The 23,579-nt window shown below is 31.0% G+C and overlaps 1 protein-coding gene across 1 annotated transcript; it reads left to right on the plus strand.

The window, feature by feature from the left end:
• The first annotated feature begins 15,128 nt into the window (after window positions 1–15,128).
• Window positions 15,129–19,904, plus strand: LOC139891854 (uncharacterized). Its single transcript, XM_071874873.1, has 9 exons — window positions 15,129–15,334; window positions 15,444–15,560; window positions 15,715–16,212; window positions 17,114–17,478; window positions 17,564–17,663; window positions 17,990–18,049; window positions 18,382–18,465; window positions 18,554–18,670; window positions 19,105–19,904. Exons 1-9 carry the CDS (start codon window positions 15,236–15,238, stop codon window positions 19,405–19,407), a joined length of 1,743 nt encoding a protein of 580 aa, XP_071730974.1. The 5' UTR covers window positions 15,129–15,235; the 3' UTR covers window positions 19,408–19,904.
• Window positions 19,905–23,579: the final 3,675 nt, after the last annotated feature.

Genomic DNA, 23,579 nt, shown 5'->3' on the forward strand with positions numbered 1-23,579 from the left:
AGCCTTTGTTTTAAACTCTTTTCTAGAATGAAACTTACTTTACACCTTTTGTTTGATGATGAATGATGATGACCCTTAAGACCTAATTTACATACTTTTAAACCTATTGGGACGATTTACTGACTTAGTAATATTTGACTTAGGTTGAGGACTTTCCGGACCTACATACCTGCTTACTTTTCCCGAGCCAACCTTACTACTACTTTACCACTGTGAGTTATAGCATCCCTTTTTACTTTAACTATTTTGAGAACTGAGAATACATGCGCATTTTACGTTTTACATACTAGGCACGAGTACTTAAACTTATATATGTGTGGATTATACAACGGCATAAACTTTCCCCTTAGCTCGGTAACGTTTAGTCATTGGTCTTTGAACCGGTGAACGCGAATCTTAGATATGGATCCATAGGGTTTGACATACCCACTCGGGCTAGTAGCGCTAGCATTTAACGGGTGTTTAATACTTCGTAAACATATGCACTCGCCAAGTGTACTTTCAGGAGGTTATAAACGTTAAGTTAGTTACCAAGTACCCACGGTTAAACATATACTTTACATACTGTTTTGAAACGCTCTTTGTAGCACTGAAATCTCGTGGCCTACCTTACATTACTGTTATACTTAAACTATAGCTCACCAACCTTTGTGTTGATGTTTTTAAGCATGTTTTCTCAGGTGCTTAAGGTTAGCCGCTTCCGCTGTTGTACTAGTCTTGCTGATTAGCCACCCGCTGCCTTGTTAGAGTTGTTACCGCATGAAACATTTTATCTTGCATTCAAACTTTATTACTGTTGAACAATGATTTGTAACGACCTAAGGGTCACGTACTATTATTACTTGCTTCCGTTCATAGAAGCATACTTTTGGTTGCAAAGCAATTGACGTTGGTTATGACGTCAGCTTTTATCATGAATGCAAAATTGTTTTGAAAACGCATATAGTGTTTGACCTTGTAATGATCATGTTGTTGATGATTCGTACAAGATGGTTTTGTACGGGCTATGGGCCTAACAAACCCCATCTGAGGTACGGATGCTTTAGTACTTCGACTTATTATTATACAGACGAGAGGATTCTATTTTGGGGATATTCTATATGCATCTTGTTAATGTCGATTACCGGGTGTTCACCATATGAATGATTTTTATCTCTATGCAGTTTGCAAAATTCCTGATATGAGATGGATGTTTATGAAAAATGAAAATCTTGTGGTCTATTAAAATTATGGAAATGAATGATTATGATAAACCTATGAAGTCACCAACCTTTTGGTTGACACTTGAAAGCATGTTTTTTCTCAGGTCTTAAAGAAATCTTCCACTGTGCATTTGCTCATTTAGAGATATTACTTGGAGTCATTCATGGCATATTTCAAAAGACGTTGCATTCAAGTCATTTAGTTCAAGATTATTATTAAAACATTTATAGATTGTGACATATTATGAAATGGCATGCATGCCTGTAAACTTTCAATGTAACGAAAGTTTGACTTTTAAAAACGAATGCAATGTTTGTAAAATGTATCATATAGAGGTCAGAACCTCGCAATGTAACCATATATTATTGTATTCGTCCTTATGGATTAGGACAGGTCGTTATATGTGGTATCAGAGCGGTGGTCTTAGAAAACCGGGTCTTGCATTAGTGTGTCTAATTGATAGATATTAAGATGCATTAATGAGTCTGGACTTCGACCGTGTCTGCATGTCAAAAGTTTTACATATCATTTCTTGTCAGAAAATATATGCATATCATTTTCAGTCTTGACACGTCTTATTGCAATTATTGCATAGATGGTGTACAGATAAATTCATATCCCATCATATTAAACTTTATCTGACACATTCCTTAATTCCCTCCGTAATCCACGGGATCCTTTGAATTATGTATAGATATTCTATATAATTAGAAGATCATTCGATATCCGAAAATGATTTCATCAAAAATCTTCTAACTGATTGTGTAAGATGGATCCTACATCTAGCTTGGATTCCATTAGTTTCGGAAGCGATTTCGAGATGTATATTAAAGTAAACTCTGAAGTCAATGAACCAGAAGTGCCTCAACCATTTACCTATTTCTCTTTCTGGAGGAGATGGGGGTGGGTCCGAGACTTACTCACTCAATGGAGAAATAAAGAAGGCGAACCCTACCGTGAACCAAACTTACCTCCTAACATCGGAGAAAATGATGTACTCACCGGTGAACCTATGCACAACACTGTTTTCACCCTTCTTACCAAAATATTCCGCCTCGAAGGTCGCATTACTGCAATATCAGAAAATATTCAACCTCTACTTCCGAATACCAATCAAAGAGGAATATTAGAAGAAGTTAGGGAACTTCAAATTGATAATCAAGATCTATCGAATCAGATGAGTGGGTGGATAGAAATGATAGAGAGTGTGATAGAAACCCTGACAAGAATGGTGCGTGATTTACAAGCTATAATTATTACACCAACCTCAGCACCAACAGCATTTATACCACTGACAGCAATATCCACATCATCAGCCTCGACATCACCATCTGTACCGCGAGCATAATCTTCGTTCTATCTATCGTTCTATCTACTTCATCTTTGTTTTACATATCAATCTACATCGATTATCTTCATTCTACATGGCGATTATGTAATCTCTAAAGTCTAAAAGATTATATATTCTCGTTCTAATGATAAATCAAATGAGCATAATATCATATTGACTCATCAAATTCATGATTACATCTGAAGAAAATATATATGTAAGTATATTTTCCTAAAGATTGTAATTCTTTGTATAAATCGTTAATGGTGAAAATATTTTAACGGGTAGGTAATACGCGAGAAATATTTAGATTTCACATTAATATATTACACGGTACATTTTTCAATTCCAATTCAACAATCGTTATCTATCTTATTCAACTCCGCAGATATACGTATCCGTTCATCGCAAAATAACCATTTTCATTCAAATTCAATTTCATATTCGGATTGTGACCGATCAGAATCTAAGTCAAGATTTGACAAGTGGCATAATGAAGAAAATAATGGACAAAATAAAATTGATTAGTAACCAATTTATTAATTACGTAAAATTTCTTCATCATATTCTAATCTTAAATATTTAAAATTTAAAGATTATATATCGGACTGTTGGACTACTAACATTAGATTACTAACATTGGACAATTACAACGTATTAAAATATTGATTATAACATATGAAACTAAACATTTCTTCAAGTTTGCCACTTGATTTCATCTTAAAAATCCTTTGTATCTTGACAATTACAATCAGCGTTTAATCATCTAAAAACACAATTCTCTTGAAACCACCTCGAATTGATAACCAAAGATTCAGATATGGCTGCATTAAATGCAGAGGAAACAGCAAAATTGTAGATGGTCTAAATGGCCAAGAGTTTGATAATAAAGAATGGAGTGTTGAGAACGCTCAATAGAAAATTTGGTACCGAAAAACGAATTGAGCAAACCATGAAGGAGATCAAGGACAAATACAAGGACCAAACCATATATTCAAAGAACCCAGATAATTCTGGACCCGATAAAATTGTTAGAAGATATCTTGCTCCGTACTCATGTTAAAATCTTGCGGAAAATTTTTCTTCATCAACCTTCGAACTTTGAAATTCCAAAATATCATCATAAATATCTTCGATATTTCTGAGGATATTTTCATACATATTCTTGTCCGAAATTATATACCTCTTCGTGCTTTCTGTATTCCATTATATTGGAAACTTCTGTAAAATCTAAATATAAATTACGAATGAATTCTGGAGAAGTATTAAGAATTTGAGCATGAATTAGTATAATATAATGACACTTGACCAACGTGATTATATTACAGTAAGTCATGCTAAATTTCTAATGAAACGTGATGATTCACAAATCTCACCCTCGTCATGTGCCATGTTACATAACTCTTTCATTCTAATTAACCTCTGAACATATCAAGAAAATATATTCTTGATAGTTCTATCCTCAGTGATTCTGGTAATCTACCAAATCAAATCCTGCTATTACGTTCTTTCCTGCTTAGAACATTATGATCATTCAAAACTCTATATCTACGAATTCTAGACCATTATTCGCTTGATTTAGAATCGGAAAGAGAAAACAAGAACATGGAGCTCCAAAATATAAAGGAAAATATAAAGCCGAACACAAACACATAAATTACAAACCATGTATATCAATGCGGATAGCAACATAAATACACGGGAGAATGAAAAACACTATAATTCCAAGGTAATAGTAGAAGTTAACAGATTCCTCCGATGGTAGATGAAAAAGGAGGAAGACGGAAGTGATTGTCAGAAGAAGGACAAGGATCAGTACTGGGTTAAGCATTTTTACAATCTTTAGAAGTATGGATTAAGGAAGAAAGTATAGGAATGGTGAGAATAATGAAACGGAAGAGGTAAATTTATAATGGAAACATCTGACAGAGCAATCGAGGCAGATGATCGCATTTAATTAAAGAGATCTTAATTTCCTTAATCACTGACGAATCAAATCCTATATAGATAATGAAGATTTTCTTTGAAATCCCTTGAATTCCGGAATTCATCCATGACTAGTCAAAAGTTATGATGAAACTTGTCTTTCTCATTTCACTATTTAGTGATAGCTTCATTCGTACTCTTCGAGTAATCGAATTGTCTTATCCTTATTACTCAATGGCGATAAAACTCTATTTATTAGCTCATATTCGTCATGAAAACATTTTTAGTGTTAGCCATGACGACCTTACTCAAATTTCGAGACGAAATTTCTTTAACGGGTAGGTACTGTGACGACCCGAAAAATTTCGACTAAATTTAAACCAAACTCTCTATACGATATTATATTTTTGACACGATAAGAAAGGTCTGTGAGGTTGAGTCTCAAATATTTCGAACTGTTTCATATATTTCAATTGACCTTCGACCAAGTTCGACGATTCACGAACAGATAATTCTAAATAGATTTGTGTGTATTTAAATATATATGTATATATAAATATAATAATTTGGAAATTTACTTTGAATATTATATGTTGTTGTATTAAAATTAATTATGTAAAATAAAATAAAAATATGATATTATGATAATTATTATTTAAAACATATCTATATATATAAATAAAGTATATTAAATATATATTTTGTGATTTCGAATCTATATAGTAAACGACGGTAACACTCAATTGCCATTCGATGGATATTAGACAAGTTAAATTCAAACTTACTTAATTTTAAAATAAACGGTGATTCATAAATGAGTCATATAAATTTTAGGCTTATTAAAAATATATTTAGAAGCTAATTAATAAATTTCAACACTTTTTATATTTTACCCAGGATCGGGAGTGGACAGTGAGTTAATTTTTATTTAATAAGTTATGATCGAATTTTATACCATAATGACCAAAATAAATAAATATTGCTAATTTAAAAATATGAGATTTTTCTGAAAACGGTTATCCGCCACTGATTCACAACGGAGTACGATACACTATCTAGATTGAAACTGTCGGCAAGAGAAATAATTATCCATTCCCGTGACTTAATTATTATTACTGTGTGTGTTTGATTCCTTCAGTTTACTACACGTTTTTTTAGTTGTTTACTTTAGGATATAATATTCAACAATTTGATATATGATCTGTTATATGTAGTGATATTAACGGCTAGTGACTGTGTTCCATTATACATATATCATACTCTCTTCTCATAGTTGTTATATATTACAAATTCAATTACGTTAAATATAACCACAAACATACTTGCATAATTGAGATGAACAACCAAACCCACAAACATACTTGCACCTATACTATCGCCATCCTCCTCAACCGGGAATCACCATCGTCATCTCCATTATATTTTTCTTCATGCTTCTTCCTTGGATAACCACCACACACCATCCACCACCGTAAGGTACTGCTACTATAGCTATACATATATGTTTCAGTTTTACATCGTAACTCATTCTCCATATTTCTCTCAATCTCTTCTCTCCCTCTCCTATATTTTCCTTTCGACCCATAATCCTTACCATCAAACCCATTTATACCTTTCAGCTAGACGGCCCAAACTCAAAAGAAAACCCTCAAAATCACCATTGTTATTATTCCTGTGTTGCTGCTATAAGCTTCTACTTGAACTACAATTTCGGCTGCAACTTATACTTGCTAAACTTGATTTAACAGACCACCAAAACTCACCTTTGTTCCTTCTTCATTAACTTGAATCATCCTACAACTTACTACTAATAAATTAATTCAGTTTATGAGTTCGATAAAGCCATCCTTCATCCTCCTATTCTCTTTCTCTCGCTCTCATGTCAAAAAGACTGATACTGATAGTGCACCCACCTGTGTTACAACTTCTGCTTTGTGGTTTCTGTTCTCAATTAAGTTGTACGCTGCAACTGCAACTGCTAAACTTCTGTTTCTATTTTTCTGAAACGATCAGATGGAGACAAGAGTAATAAAAATTGTATAATATAATAGGTCTCTTTTATTCTTGATGTCCGACCATTATAACTCAAACAAACCCCACATTCATTCCACTATAGTTCATTATTAAAAAGAGAGAAATAGAACCGAACTTTTTGTTGATTAATACAGCTAGTCTATTACCTGTTTGAATTGGGCCGTGAAACCCTTTTGCCTCATTGGGCCGTGAACTTAAAATCTAGTATTAGGTTTGAGTATTTATTGTTGGGACAAAGTCCAGCTAAGTTTTCTGTTGGGCTGACATATAATTCCTTCCTATATCTTTTCGATCATCGAAGCCAAAATCAAACCAGGATGGGTGTCGTTCCTGTTACTGTTCCTATCTATGTTAATATAACAGTGATTATGAAATAGGAAGATGATGAATTATAGATTTAATGAAAATCGTAATACATAAAATGATGAAGATGAGCGAAGGTTTATGATGGTTTATTAATTAAAGAATGATGATAAATGATGTTAAATAATTAGGATAATAACATGATAATGATAACCCTGATTAACGAGGATGAAAGATGATAAATATGAGACTAGATGATTAAGGTTACGATGGTGATGATTAGATATTAAGGTAATGATGATGATGTTATAACTAATAAGTGATAGCGAGGCGATGATAACAATATTATGATAAAAATGATATTGGCGAGTATGGTATTGATCATAGTTGAAGATTAGATGATATGTATGTGGGTATGATCGATGTTATATTGATGATGACAGTATGTTGAGGGTAACGATTACATGATAATGATAATGTTGATTTTATGATGATAAATGGTGATAAAATTAGATGATAATGATGGTGAGATGATAATGATATACGTAACATGATGATGATGATGTTAATCATGTTTATGTATGGCGATTATGAAGAGGTTTATGCTGTGATGTTTATGGATGGGTATGATGATGGGCACATAATCACAGTATATGATGATCATGACGATGATGATGTCGTGGTGATGTTACACATGATGACGATCAGTTAAGATATTGATGATCATTATTGATGATCGTGAAGTTATGATTTATGTTGATGAACCGAAGATGTTTAGGTTGTTATTGGGTTAGCGGGACGTCGCGGGTTCAGAACCGGACTTCGGAACTTTTTTAAAGAGTACTTCTTTGAGGTAGTTTACTTATTACTCATTATTATTATTATTATTATTATTATTATTATTATTATTATTATTATTATTATTATTATTATTATTATTATTATTATTATTATTATTATTATTATTATTATTATTATTATTATTAGTATTATTATTATTTTTATTATTATTATTATATTAGTATTATCATTAAGGTTATTATTAGTATTATCATTATGATTGAAACTATCATTATTATTATTATTTTCATGACAAATAAATATTATGTATATAAAAATATACTTATATTAATACTACATATAAATATATATTGAACATATCAACATTTTTTTATATATATTACATATAACAAATTATTGATTTTTGATAAAATACTAATTATATATATATATATATATATATATATATATATATATATATATATATATATATATATATATATATATATATATATAATCATATGTATAAATATTAATTACTTTAAATTAAATATATATACAAAATAAATATAGATAACATATAATTTAAAATATAAAATATTGTGACGATCGCTCCAAATCCATATGGAAGAACACGTCATTCATTGATTTCATTGCGAGGTATTTGACCTCTATATGATACGTTTTGTAAACATTAAATTCTTTTCAAAAGGTACACAATAAATGAATATCAATTTCTAAGGTTTTCAACGTTTGATGATTTCTACATATAGACAATCACCATAAATAATAGTTTACCATAATACATCCATTGACAATGAAGTCAAAATAAGATACACGGTGATGATTTTGTGAATGCAAAGTTTTCTTGAATAAAGCATGTATGACTCCATGCACATAGCTTGTATCACATATAAGCAAACAGCGGAAGACTTCTAGAAACTTGAGAATAAACATGCTTAAAAGTATCAACACAAAGGTTGGTGAGTTCATAGTTTTAATGTTGCGCATAATCTGTATATAAAGGTGGATCACAAGATTTCAGTTGTTCAATCCAGAAACGTTTATCAAAATATTCTACGAAATTGAGCACCCTGGTAACTAAACTTAACGTATATATAATTTGTACCCTTTGTATAATCATCTTAATAATACACGCAAACCAACGTGTACGCTTCTTAAATAGCATACGTCCGTTAAAAGGCTAGTGCTCTAGCTCGGACGGGGATATCAAGCCCTATGGATCCATATACTACTACTCGCGCCCACCAGTTCTTATAACTGGCAGTTAACAGTTACCAAAGCTAAGGGATTTTCGGTTCAAACTCAGTGTAGAATTTAGTATGTACTTGTATCCATTGCATTTAAAATAAAGTGCATGTATTCTCAGCCCAAAAATATAGATTGCAAAAGCAATTAAAAAGGGAGAAAATGAAACTCACCTTAGCAGCATATAAAGTCGTTCACCAAAATGTGATCGAAACTCGGATAACCAAATAACCGTAGATCTCAACCTAGAGAACATATGTTGGTCAATAAATGTCTATCAAGCTAGGTCAGGTCATAGTGTATCACAATCCTAATGCTCAAGATCGACATATAAAAGTTATCCAAAGTCGTTTCAAAAAGTCAATTTTGACAGTTGTTTAACAAAACGAGACGTACCTTATATAAGGATTCATTTACTCGGTTGGTAATATTCAAAAATCCAATTTATCAATCTCGTAAACAAGTTGTTTAAATCTTAATTGCAGATTCAAAAGCAATTTCAATTAACGTCAATCATAATTCAGTTGATCATATCTTTTAATCCGTTCATCGAATTTATTCAATATCTAAATGAAAAGTTATTGATTTTTCGCCAGATTTCCGAAAACATGTATATCATATACCTTTTACCAGTAATATATGTATTTAATTTGTGATTCATTATAAACTGTTTAACGACAAAATTTAGTATACAAGTATGTATAAATATATATTCTAGCACTAGACATGGATACACTATTAATATATAATAGATAAGATATAAATGCTTACATATCAATATTGTGATTTAATATTGTAGGAAGGTACGTAGACGTAACGGAGATGATAAACACTAGATTTGATTCACAAATATACCCCCGAACATTACCCATAACCTCCTTGGCAATAACCCATAATTTCCTTAGGTTTATCCCGCTCATAAAACTATTTTGAAAGTGATACGCTCATGACCTCGTCGTAGTATTTTATGTATAATACTAATTAATAATATTACTACTAATAATATTAAGATTAATAATAATATTAATCTTAATAATAATAATAATAATAATAATAATAATAATAATAATAATAATAACAATAACAATAATAATAATAATAATAATAATAATAATAATAATAATTAAATAAATAAATAATTACTTACGGAGTAATTTTAAATCAAAACAGAGGCAGATATCTCGAGCTTTTATAGGTGTGGCCTGTCCAGGACTGCCATGCGATCGCATGGCCTCCAAGACCATTTCCCATGCGATCGCATGGGATGGATTTCCAGCTCATGATCTTTTAACTTCTAGTTTGTCGACATATTTTTTAATTATAAATATAATATATTTAATTTATATAATTAATTATATATTATATTAAATTCACATGCATAGTTGACTTGTAATTTTTGTTCCGATAAGTCGTACGTTGTCACTCGACTTATGTCCCGGTTCCGGTTTTTCGAACGCCCTTTCGTACGCTGAGAAAACTAGTACTTTTCGTTTCGTGACTCGTACCTTTGTCAAAATATAAACTTAATCATTGATAACTATGTCACTCTAAGTGTAGCTTTAATCAATGAAGTGTTTTGGTTATTTGCTTCTATAAATCATCGTCTCGTAGTATATACATATACATATACATATACATATATATATATTTTTATTCATTTTGAAATAGTGTTTTACTGTAGCACAGTTACTTTTTACGGTAGCAATTCACTGTAGCAAAGTCAATTTCACTGTAGCAAATAGTGATTTTCGAAGACAATGTAGCATTTTGGGTACTGTAGCAATTTGAAAATACTGTAGCAAATTAGTGTTTTACTGGTTCATCTTAAACGCTTTAGTTAACTTATCTAAATATCAATCGAATCAATAAATGAATGTTACTATCGTTTACTAAATAACTTAAAATTATATATATGTATATATCTTTTTAATATACATAAATCAGTTTTTAAATACACATTGGAAGTTATTTATAATTAATTTTAATAATAAATATTTCAACTTATCATATATATTCAAATAGATATTTAAAACAATAAGTTTAATGTACGGTATCAAACAATTAATACATCGTTACATTTTCAAGTTATAGTATATATGTATCTATTTACATATAATTGTTCGCGAATCGTCGAAAACAACCGAAGGGTATTTAAATATATAAAAGTAGTTCAAAAATTTTGAGATTCAGTTTTACAGACTTTGCTTATGGTGTCGGAAATGTTAATCATACAAAGATTAAGTTTAAATTTGATCAAAAATTTCCGGGTTGTCACAAATATACACAAAATATATATATTAATTAGGGTTTATTATAAATTCTATATAACTACAACACTTAATATATAAATATTATAAGATTAATAAATGAAACTATTTGATTACAATTATATGTGTTAATATATATACTTGATATAGGTTCGTGAATCCGAGGCCAACCCTGCATTGTTCAGTATCGTCGTATGAATATTTTTACTACAAAATATCGTATAGTGAGTTTCATTTGTTCCCTTTTTAAATGCTTTTGCAATATATATTTTTGGGACTGAGAATACATGCGCTGCTTTTATAAATGTTTTACGAAATAGACACAAGTAATCAAAACTACAATCTATGGTTGGATTATCGAATCGAATATGCTCATTTTTAGCTTGGTAACCTAAGAATTAGGGAACAGTGCCCCTAATTGACGCGAATCCTAAAGATAGATCTATGGGCCTAACAAACCCCATCCGAGGTACGGATGCTTTAGTACTTCGACTTATTATTATACAGACGAGAGGATTCTGTTTTAGGGATATTCTATATGCATCTTGTTAATGTCGGTTACCATATGAATGATTTTTATCTCTATGCAGTTTGCGAAATGCCTGATATGAGATGGATGTTTATGAAAAATGAAAATCTTGTGGTCTATTAAAATTATGGAAATGAATGATTATGATAAACCTATTAACTCACCAACCTTTTGGTTGACACTTGAAAGCATGTATATTCTCAGGTATTAAAGAAATCTTCCGCTGTGCATTTGCTCATTTAGAGATATTACTTGGAGTCATTCATGGCATATTTCAAAAGACGTCGCATTCAAGTAATTGTGTTCAAGATTATTATTAAGACATTTATAGATTGGGACATATTATGAAATGGTATGCATGCCTGTCAACTTTCAATGTAACGAAAGTTTGTCTTTTAAAAACGAATGCAATGTTTGTAAAATGTATCATATAGAGGTCAGAACCTCGCAATGTAACCATATGTTATTGTATTCGTCCTTATGGATTAGGACGGGTCGTTATATTATTACTATACTATCTAAAAGACAAAACCATGTAGCACTATTCATCAATAGTATTTAGGGATATTTTCATCATTTTACCTTTTTTCCAACGATAAAAGAAGCAACTTTCGTAAAAGAACCAACCCTTCAATGTTACCAAAAGATGTTGAAAAAAAATTGTTTTTAATAAAAAATCAACACCTTTTATTTTATTTATTTTAAACGATAAAAGAGACAACTTTTATAAATGGAACAACCCTTCAACGCTACCAAAAGATGTTGAAAAACATAACTTTCACAAAAGGAACAACCCTTCAATGTTAGATGTCGAATTTTTTTTTTTTTTACAAAATATATCAAGACTTTTTTTTAACTAAAACGGAGCCCCCGGCGCGAAGGAAGGGCTTCACAACTAGTTAAAATGAATTGAATGATAAATTAAACACTGAAATTTAACACTGAACGATTTTCTCTGTTTTGGCCTCAGTGTTAAGCTTAACACAGAGATTTAACACCGAGCCCAGTGTCACGACTCCTGGTGCTCTTATGCAAATGAAAGATTTCAAGAAAAGGTAGAAGATTTTTCCTGTTCGGGCTATCTGGAAGGACGAGTAATCCGATCACATACTCTGATGTACACAGCCTAGCAGGATTACTCCATGTTGTTTCCAACCATACACTGGCTACCACAATATATTCATCCCAGACATGTTTTTATCTCTTATTCATTCCGTTCGAATTGTTTTATCACAGGGAAAAAAAATACACCGTTTGAAAATAACGATATTATATTGTACTTTTTTATTTCTTATTTTTTACATATACATATGCATACATAAAGTCCATAAATAACTTTATATATTATATATATTATTATATATATTTATATAAGTAAACAAATAATTTAATACTCTGTTGTATATCTTAAAAATGAATAATGAATGACAAAATAGAGACGACGCAATTCGATAATATTTTTAAAATTATTTAGTGATTTACAAATCATCATTTTATGAATACTCCGTACTTCATAATCCGTAATAGTCTACAGACAAAAAGCACATAGTTTAAGAAAAAGTGACTGTCACATGTACTTTTTGCCTATTTTTTCCCTATATTTTAGTTTTACCCATTACGTTTTACCTATACTTTTGTCTTACTTAAATAAAGCAATGGTATAAAAGTACTTTAACCAATTATTCTTTTCCATTTATGGAAATGGATTATTAATTTGGGATGGACGAAAAAAGTAAAATGGACTATTGATATGGAACGGAGGTAGTAAATATTGTATGATTATTTTAATAAAAAAATGATGTGACATCATACGATGATTTGTACTTCAATGTAACTACTATAATGATATACTCCATAAAAACTTCTCATGGACATCTTTGTAAATGTAACATAACGTCCTTAACTAATTAACAAGGCTACCCAAAAAGTCGATGATCGATGATAAATAATAAAAAAAATGGAAAAAAGGGGAGGACAATGATTTAATAGAAGGTGGGGAAGAGAGGAAGGCACGTGACAAAGGCATCAGTGTCTAAATCCCACACACCCTCATCAAGCATCACAATTTTTTTTTTTCTTTCTTGGACAGCATCAATCATCACAAACTAACCCACATGTACCTTTAGAATGTCATTAACTGGTGGGAGAATGACACAGCCAAAACTGAGTGTTTTGTTGTCCGGTGCGAGATGACAATAAAATGCCCCTATTAAAATTTATAACTCATTACATAGAGTATTTGAAACGTTAGTTTATATTGCTCATTCTCACATTAATTTCTATAAAAAATACTCCGTATAGTATAGTGTAACAGTTGAAAAGATAAACTACACTAAAAAATCATAATGATAATGATAATTCATATTTTAAGTCAAGTCTGAGATCGATATTTTTAAAAACTAATTTTAATATCAAAACTAAGTTCTTTTCTAGTTAGAATAGTGTGACTTGATACTAGAAAAATATTATATTTCAAAAATATAATATAACTTTTTACTAAATTATTACATATTCTGTGGAATTTATTTAATATGGCATAATAACCATAACTTATTATATCAGTAAAGTAAAATACTACTCCATAATCAAAAGTTATCTAAATAAAAATTACTCCGTATAATTCTTGTATTTAACGGAATCAAGAAACGTCAAATTTTTATAGAAAAATTGTGTAGCTCGTTTAATATAACAAAGAATTAAAAGAGAAGAGTAAAAAAAGAAATATAAAGATAAATTATTTCTACTGAGCTAAATATATGACGTTTTGGAAGTCACTAGATGTCCCTAACATTTCACAATTACCAATTCATTGTTATTTAAAATATTCATATAGTTTCAAAAGGTACATTTAAATGCATTAACTACTTATACTATAAAGTAATGTACACATTTTCTTCCTCTAAGTCACTTCACATTTCTCTTCTTCCTTATTCTCATTCACCTCTTTACCCATTTGATGCAACTTGGTTTTTCTTTTGAAAAAAAAAAAATTTCGAAGGCCATATTTCATGCCTCGATCATCTCTCCCCTCTTTTGTCCTTTTCCTACTCCCTATCTCTTTTAATATCCAGCAATTAATTAATAATTTAAATTTAAATTTAAATTCTACTGAATAAACTGACTGACTGACTGAATATTGTTTTGTTGCTTTTATACTCCAGACATCGAGTAGTGTATATCTATCACCCCATGGACATTATTATATCCACTTTCTTTCACCTCTTACACCTCCCATGTTTTTTTCACCACCTTTTCCCGTTCTCTCTGTCCATCTTAAAAAAGTTTTCCTTTTTTCCAATTCAGTTTTGACCACTCAAAAAGTTTTCTATTTCCAAATCCGTTGTTATATCAACTTTCAATTCTGATATCTCATTTTTATTGTAATTTGTTGTAAATTGTAAAAAGTTTCACCTTTTTATGTAATTGGTTGTTTGTTGCAGTCAAGGTGTTTGTTAAAATGCCGATGTGAGAAATGTTGTCCTGTTTTCGTTCAAATCTTAGATGAGCTTGTCTAATTTATTTATTTTATATAAATAAATATATAAATAATGTATATGGTTATGTGGTAAATAACTGAATAACACTTAGATCAAAATGGAAATACAAGGTGGATGTAAATCAAAATCTGCTGGAAAACCAATTCTTAATAGACGCCTTTCAAGAAGAGAAAGAAAGCTTGCATTGCTTGAAGATGTATGTCATGACTTTTACTATCCATATATACTAATTTGTTCTTGATTTTACATTAAAAAAAAAAGGATTGCATTTAATACTAATAATTTTGGGATTAATTTGATGCCAGGTGGATAAGCTGAAGAAGAAGCTAAAACAAGAGGAAAATGTACACAGAGCATTGGAAAGAGCTTTTAGTAGAAGATTAGGAACTTTACCTCATCTTCCTCCCTATCTTCCTAAACAGGTTTACACTTTAATCCCCTTTTCTAGATCTGCATTAAATTTTGTTATTAGGCCTAATTGGGGACCTAAACTTATAATCAATTGAGTACAATTCAATTGCAAAGGTTTGAACTTTGGTACAAATTATGGATCTTGAATTGTTTAAAAATTGACAGACTTTGGAGCTACTTGCTGAAGTTGCTGTTTTAGAAGAAGAAGTTGTGCGGTTAGAAGAAGAAGTCATTACCTTTCGAAAGGGTTTAAATCAAGAAGCTATTAATGTGTCATCCCAAATTGATATCATTTCGGATAAAAACTCACTGGATCAGACATTAAAAACTAAACATGATCGATCAAGATCAGTTTCAGTATCTGAGCCGTCCAAATTACCGCAACAAAAACCGTTGAATTCGCTTTCGAGAAATGCTTCGATTAGATTATCGAACTCTAGTAGAATTGGGAGTGATTTTTTGAATAGGTTGGTTGATAAGAAGAAACCTGAATTGGGTGTTGGAGATGATGGCGTTTTAGGGAAAGAAAATCGAACATCTTCTAATTCGAATACTAAGATTAAGACTTCACCTGAGAGGATATTTAATGAGGTCCAAAGTTTGGTAAAGAGGCCTATGATTAAGTTTGAAATTGAAGAAAAATGCGCTCCTTCAAAATCACAGGTATTATCTAAAATTTATTACTCTGGCAGTGTTTGAGTTTTTGTTTTGGAAGTTGCAATAAATGTCTTTCAAATAATGTTTGAAACAACAAATTATGTTTTTAAATTATCTGATTATATCAAGGTCATTGAAGATTATTCTTATTTTTAATTTCACACAAGGTTCCAAAAAATGCTAATCGAGGATTAATCGGTCGGGACCTTAAAAGGATTAATCGGGATTAATTGGATGTTGACCATGGTTGACTTTTACAGATTTTACAGATTTTCAGGCCATTTTTTTACAGTTTACGGTTGTTTTTTACAGATTTTCCGGCCGTTTTTTTACAGTTTATGTCGATTTTTACCTTTCCGGCCGATTACCGATTAATTTGAAGGATTAATCGGAGACTTCAAAAAAAAAGGAGTAATCGGAGATTAATCGGGGATTAATCCCGTTTTTTGGAACTATGATTTGACATAACATTCTCCGTTTGTATTCACCATGATGTAATTGATGAATTTTATGGAATATCAATATCACATGATCACTTGATCACTTGATGAATTTTATGAATTTTGCGGTTCATATCAATGTCACATGGTCACCTCTGAACACTACCCACATTCTAGAATTAAATGGTATAACAAACTTTTGAATTTTATACTTAAAAGATTCTGTATTTCCTTTGTATTTAAAGATAGAGATAGAGTTATGGTTGGGGAGAGGGCATACTGATATGGAATGTTTAATGAATAGGGCCTCAGTGAGATTCATAAAAAAATAAAAAATTTTAAATTTTGGGCCAAAAATTGCTATGTTTGACCTCAAAGTCAACTTATTGAAACAAACCATTGTTTAACCGTTATTAGCAATTATATTACGCGTTTAAATGATCTGACGCGCGATGACATAACTACAGAATAAGTTGGTGGACCAAGAAAGGCCACAAGAAAGCTGTTCTAGTTCATCTTCGGGAGACAGAATTATGGAAACCGAAAGCGAATGCAACAAAATTTCTGAAAATGTTTTGAAATGCTTGATTGGTATCTTTTTAAGATTGAGCAAGTTGAAGGCAAAAACAATGGATGCAGAGGCGTTTTCCAATTTAATGTCTGTGGATTTAACCAATGGTGATCGAGGACCGTGTTTTAGGGATCCTTACGGTATTTGTTTGAAATCTAAAAGGAGGGACATTGGCCCTTATAAGGATCTTTTTGCAATTGATTCTGGATCAATTGATTTTAAAAAGAAAACAAATGCATCCCTCTTGATCCGAAGGCTCAAGTAAGTTGACTTATATTTGTTGATGCAATTTTCTTAATAATAATGTAATGCTATTTTATAAGTTATCTGGGACCCGAATTTTCAGGCTTCAACTTGAGAAGTTGGGCTCTACCAATTTAGGCGATTTGACACATCCACAAAAGCTTGCATTTTGGATAAATACTTACAATATTTGTATGATGAAGGTAACTTTTTTCTATTTCTTGTACTGTTAAATACTTAGTCTCAACGTCTCAAAATAAGTGCTCAACTTACTATTTATAGCTGTTCCAAATAATTGTACACTTGCAAAAAAATAACTATTAAATATCATTAAACTCCATAATTCACTCTCATTTATTATTTTCAATCATTTATATATTAAATATATTTAGTCAAATTTACCTTGAATATAAGGGCAAAACTGACATTTGTCAAATCTATCTTAAATCCAACAACAATTTCTAACGGACAACTTTGGGAGTATGTGACATTTATTGTCAACTGTAACAATGTTTGGGCAACATGTCAGGCATATTTAGATCATGGAGTACCCGAGAGTCCTGAAATGATGGCAACACTAATGGAAAAGGTAACCAATTCTACCCATTTCGTCTTCTTTTATTGATATCTTCATATTTTTATCCCACCACAGAATATTGTCCGCTTTGGGAACAGCGAGCCACCAGCGACTCAACTGCCCTCACGGGTTTAAAATGCGTCCCGTGAGAAAGAGGTATCAAGCCACATATAAGGGCCTTTGTTTTTGCCTCTCCAACCGATGTGGGAAAGGGGTGAAGGTCACCCCAACATAAAGTAGCTTCTCATTGTTACAGTCTGTAGGGTCACTACAGTTTATAACGTTGTAATAATTTTCCAAAAAGACAATTAAGATTAACTGAATCTTGATTCAATATCCATCAGGCAACGATAACTGCAGGCGGGCATTTGCTAAATGCAGTCACGATTGAGCATCTTATCTTGAGGCGTCCTAATCTCTTAAAACCTGTAAGTTGCAGATTCGAGTTCCATTTATAATTAATCGAAGTCTCAGCTTAATGCAAATCTCTAACCATTTAAAAATCCATTTTTTCAGTCATGCACAAAATCTCTACAAAAAAATGAGATTGAAATCCGTGACAAATTTGGGTTGGAGTGGTCTGAACCGTTGGTCACATTTGCACTATGCAATGGCACATGGTCTTCTCCAGCTGTAAGTTCTTTATTTACTTTTGAAGGAGTCAATGTGGGTTGTGCTTTATATCTAATGGGTCATATAAGTAAATTAAAAAAAAAAAAAAAGGAACTTGAAATAAACCAGGTTACATGGGTCAAAAGATCCAAAAGTGAATGCATAAAACCTTCTAATCATATTCTTTGAAAATGTAGATTATGATCAAGATAATATGAATTTCGTGGTCAAATATGACAAAGTGATCATTTAAATAAAATCTAACGTTTCAAAGTGTCCAGGGTCAACCAAATAAACCCATCCTAAAATTGACATGTCTTGACCCAAACTCGTTTTGACTTGTTACCCAGTTTGCCCCACTTGCTTGATTTTTCCACCTATATGTGTGATATCTATGTTGATATGTGATCAACAATAGTTACATTTATTCGAGCTACAAATTTTTGCATATGCAGGTGAAAGTGTACACTCCGTCACAAGTAGAGAACCAGTTAACAACAGCAAAGGGAGATTACCTTCAGGCAGCTTTTGGCATAACAAAAACCAACAAATTAATTATACCGAAGATATTGGATTGGTACATGCTAGATTTTGCTAAGGATTTAAAGGCTATGATGGATTGGATTTGCCTACAATTACCCTGTGAACTAAGAAAACAAGCGGTGATGTGCCTTGAGAAAAAGGGAAAAGAGCCTATTTCTAAAAGAGTTCAAATAATGTCTTATGATTACAGGTTCAGGTACCTAATACAAAGATGAAGGTGTTTTTGAAAAATCCACATTGATCTGCAAACTTTGAGATACTACCGAGTCAAATCATGCAATAGGTCGTCAAATTTTTGGTTATTGATGGTGTTGGAAGTTGATTAGAGTGTAGGATGGGAGGTTTTGTACAGGGTACATATAAGCACAATATACAAAATGGGAATTATTAAGATTGGTGTGTATGATGGGGGTATTAATTTAATTTGCTAGTTACTTTATTTGAAGGCTTTTGTTACAGAACGTTCCTTTTTGAAATGCCTTTTTGTTGGTTGAGAGGAGTGATTAAGGTCATGTTGTGTTGTTACATAATTTACATTACATATGTGTTATCTACGATGGCATGTGCTAGGCACATGCCAAGCTTAACCCTTCTTCCACTATAGTATTAATATGAGTGTTAGGGTTCATTTCTAGTTGGGCTTAGATTGATATTGTGTGTGTTTACACATTTCCTCTCTTTTCTCTATCGTATTGTAATCATTGAGTATTCAAGTCGGTTATCAATACAAATTCAAGTATTTTCTTCGGTTAACAATTGGTATCAGATTTCAGTTCCGATTCCTAGGGTTTGTTCATCAAAAAATTTAAGAAAAAAAAAAAACGTACATGATATCTGTTGGAAAACCGTGTGTACTTTTACCAATTTCAGATTAACGCAGCGGATAGTTAAAATAATAATCTTTTATTATTTTATAAAAACATTTACAAGATTATATATATTCATATATTTAATGAAACATCCACACGATTAATTTATCCCAATGATCCAATTACACCATAATAATTGTCATGAATATAAAACAAAAGAGGAGTTAACGATATACCTTTCTTGGAGCAATTGATGAGACGGAGAGAAACTTACGATCAAAAGTATGACCGTCTTTTAGGATAGTCCACACTACACTTTAAACAACGTCAATGGATGCTAGTCCAAACCCAAGTAATAATTAATCAACCTTTGATTAATATTATGAATCCAAAATGATACTCCGTATGAAACAATGTTATTTTTTCTTACTACCTCTCTTTTCAATTCTCTCGTCCATATATATAATATGAAGTAAAGTAAAGAGTATCAATCAATTTGGATCACGGATATATTTACCTTTTTGAAAGTCGTATTTATGATTTACGCGTTTTAACTTCTTTTGTAATTTTCTTTTTCAAAGTCGTATTTCTCAAATACTTTAGGGGTATATTATGTAACTTATAATTAATAATTTCTATCATGTCGCTTTCATGTGAATAGTAAATTAATTAATTTCGTTTCATTTACTATTCATATTGAAAGGACCCGTTCATATACATTATGAAATGTCCCGTTCTTATTGATTAAAAACGTTCCATATTAATTGATTTCGTTGCGAGGTTTTGACCTCTATATGAGACGTTTTTCAAAGACTGCATTCATTTTTAAAACAAACCATAACCTTTATTTCATAAATAAAGGTTTAAAAAGCTTTACGTAGATTATCAAATAATGATAATCTAAAATATCCTGTTTACACACGACCATTACATAATGGTTTACAATACAAATATGTTACATCGAAATCAGTTTCTTGAATGCAGTTTTTACACAATATCATACAAACATGGACTCAAAATCTTGTCCTTATTTTAGTATGCAACAGCGGAAGCTCTTAGTATTCATCTGAGAATAAACATGCTTTAAACGTCAACAAAAATGTTGGTGAGTTATAGGTTTAACCTATATATATCAAATCGTAACAATAGACCACAAGATTTCATATTTCAATACACATCCCATACATAGAGATAAAAATCATTCATATGGTGAATACCTGGTAACCGACATTAACAAGATGCATATATATAAGAATATCCCCATCATTTCGGGACACCCTTCGGATATGATATAAATTTCGAAGTACTAAAGCATCCGGTACTTTGGATGGGGTTTGTTAGGCCCAATAGATCTATCTTTAGGATTCGCGTCAATTAGGGTGTCTGTTCCCTAATTCTTAGATTACCAGACTTAATAAAAAGGGGCATATTCGATTTCGATAATTCAACCATAGAATGTAGTTTCACGTACTTGTGTCTATTTTGTAAATCATTTATAAAACCTGCATGTATTCTCATCCCAAAAATATTAGATTTTAAAAGTGGGACTATAACTCACTTTCACAGATTTTTACTTCGTCGGGAAGTAAGACTTGGCCACTGGTTGATTCACGAACCTATAACAATATATACATATATATCAAAGTATGTTCAAAATATATTTACAACACTTTTAATATATTATGATGTTTTAAGTTTATTAAGTCAGCTGTCCTCGTTAGTAACTGTAGTGACCCGAACTTTTCCATGTTTATATATATTAATTGAGATTGATATTTACATGATTAAATGTTTCCAACATGTTAAGCAATCAAACTTGTTAAGACTTGATTAATTGAAATATGTTTCATATAGACAATTGACCACCCAAGTTGACCGGTGATTCACGAACGTTAAAACTTGTAAAAACTATATGATGACATATATATGGATATATATATAGTTAACATGATACTATGATAAGTAAACATATCATTAAGTATATTAACAATGAACTACATATGTAAAAATAAGACTACTAACTTAATGATTTTTAAACGAGGCATATATGTAACGATTATCGTTGTAAAGACATTTAATGTATATATATCATATTAAGAGATATTCATACATGATAATATCATGATAATATAATAATTTAAAATCTCATTTGATATTATAAACATTGGGTTAACAACATTTAACAAGATCGTTAACCTAAAGGTTTCAAAACAACACTTACATGTAACGACTAACGATGACTTAACGACTCAGTTAAAATGTATATACATGTAGTTTTTTAATATGTATTTATACACTTTTGAAAGACTTCAATACACTTATCAAAATACTTCTACTTAACAAAAATGCTTACAATTACATCCTCGTTCAGTTTCATCAACAATTCTACTTGTATGCACCCGTATTCGTACTCGTACAATACACAGCTTTTAGATGTATGTACTATTGGTATATACACTCCAATGATCAGCTCTTAGCAGCCCATGTGAGTCACCTAACACATGTGGGAACCATCATTTGGCAACTAGCATGAAATATCTCATAAAATTACAAAAATATGAGTAATCATTCATGACTTATTTACATGAAAACAAAATTACATATCCTTTATATCTAATCCATACACCAACGACCAAAAACACCTACAAACACTTTCATTCTTCAATTTTCTTCATCTAATTGATCTCTCTCAAGTTCTATCTTCAAGTTCTAAGTGTTCTTCATAAATTCCAAAAGTTCTAGTTTCATAAAATCAAGAATACTTTCAAGTTTGCTAGCTCACTTCCAATCTTGTAAGGTGATCATCCAACCTCAAGAAATCTTTGTTTCTTACAGTAGGTTATCATTCTAATACAAGGTAATAATCATATTCAAACTTTGGTTCAATTTCTATAACTATAACAATCTTATTTCAAGTGATGATCTTACTTGAACTTGTTTTCGTGTCATGATTCTGCTTCAAGAACTTCGAGCCATCCAAGGATCCATTGAAGCTAGATCCATTTTTCTCTTTTCCAGTAGGTTTATCCAAGGAACTTAAGGTAGTAATGATGTTCATAACATCATTCGATTCATACATATAAAGCTATCTTATTCGAAGGTTTAAACTTGTAATCACTAGAACATAGTTTAGTTAATTCTAAACTTGTTCGCAAACAAAAGTTAATCCTTCTAACTTGACTTTTAAAATCAACTAAACACATGTTCTATATCTATATGATATGCTAACTTAATGATTTAAAACCTGGAAACACGAAAAACACCGTAAAACCGGATTTACGCCGTCGTAGTAACACCGCGGGCTGTTTTGGGTTAGTTAATTAAAAACTATGATAAACTTTGATTTAAAAGTTGTTATTCTGAGAAAATGATTTTTATTATGAACATGAAACTATATTCAAAAATTATGGTTAAACTCAAAGTGGAAGTATGTTTTCTAAAATGGTCATCTAGACGTCATTCTTTCGACTGAAATGACTACCTTTACAAAAACGACTTGTAACTTATTTTTCCGACTATAAACCTATACTTTTTCTGTTTAGATTCATAAAATATAGTTCAATATGAAACCATAGCAA

The sequence above is a fragment of the Rutidosis leptorrhynchoides genome, chromosome 2, assembly GCF_046630445.1.
Source record: "Rutidosis leptorrhynchoides isolate AG116_Rl617_1_P2 chromosome 2, CSIRO_AGI_Rlap_v1, whole genome shotgun sequence".
NCBI lineage: Eukaryota > Viridiplantae > Streptophyta > Magnoliopsida > Asterales > Asteraceae > Rutidosis > Rutidosis leptorrhynchoides.

Bases quoted from the DNA above. Each gene is read 5' to 3' on its own strand.
- LOC139891854 (XM_071874873.1), top strand. From the start codon at position 15,236: ATGGAAATACAAGGTGGATGTAAATCAAAATCTGCTGGAAAACCAATT. The intron at 15,335-15,443 runs GTATGTCATGAC...ATTTGATGCCAG, and splicing joins AGCTTGCATTGCTTGAAGAT to GTGGATAAGCTGAAGAAGAA. The intron at 18,671-19,104 runs GTAAGTTCTTTA...TTGCATATGCAG, and splicing joins GCACATGGTCTTCTCCAGCT to GTGAAAGTGTACACTCCGTC.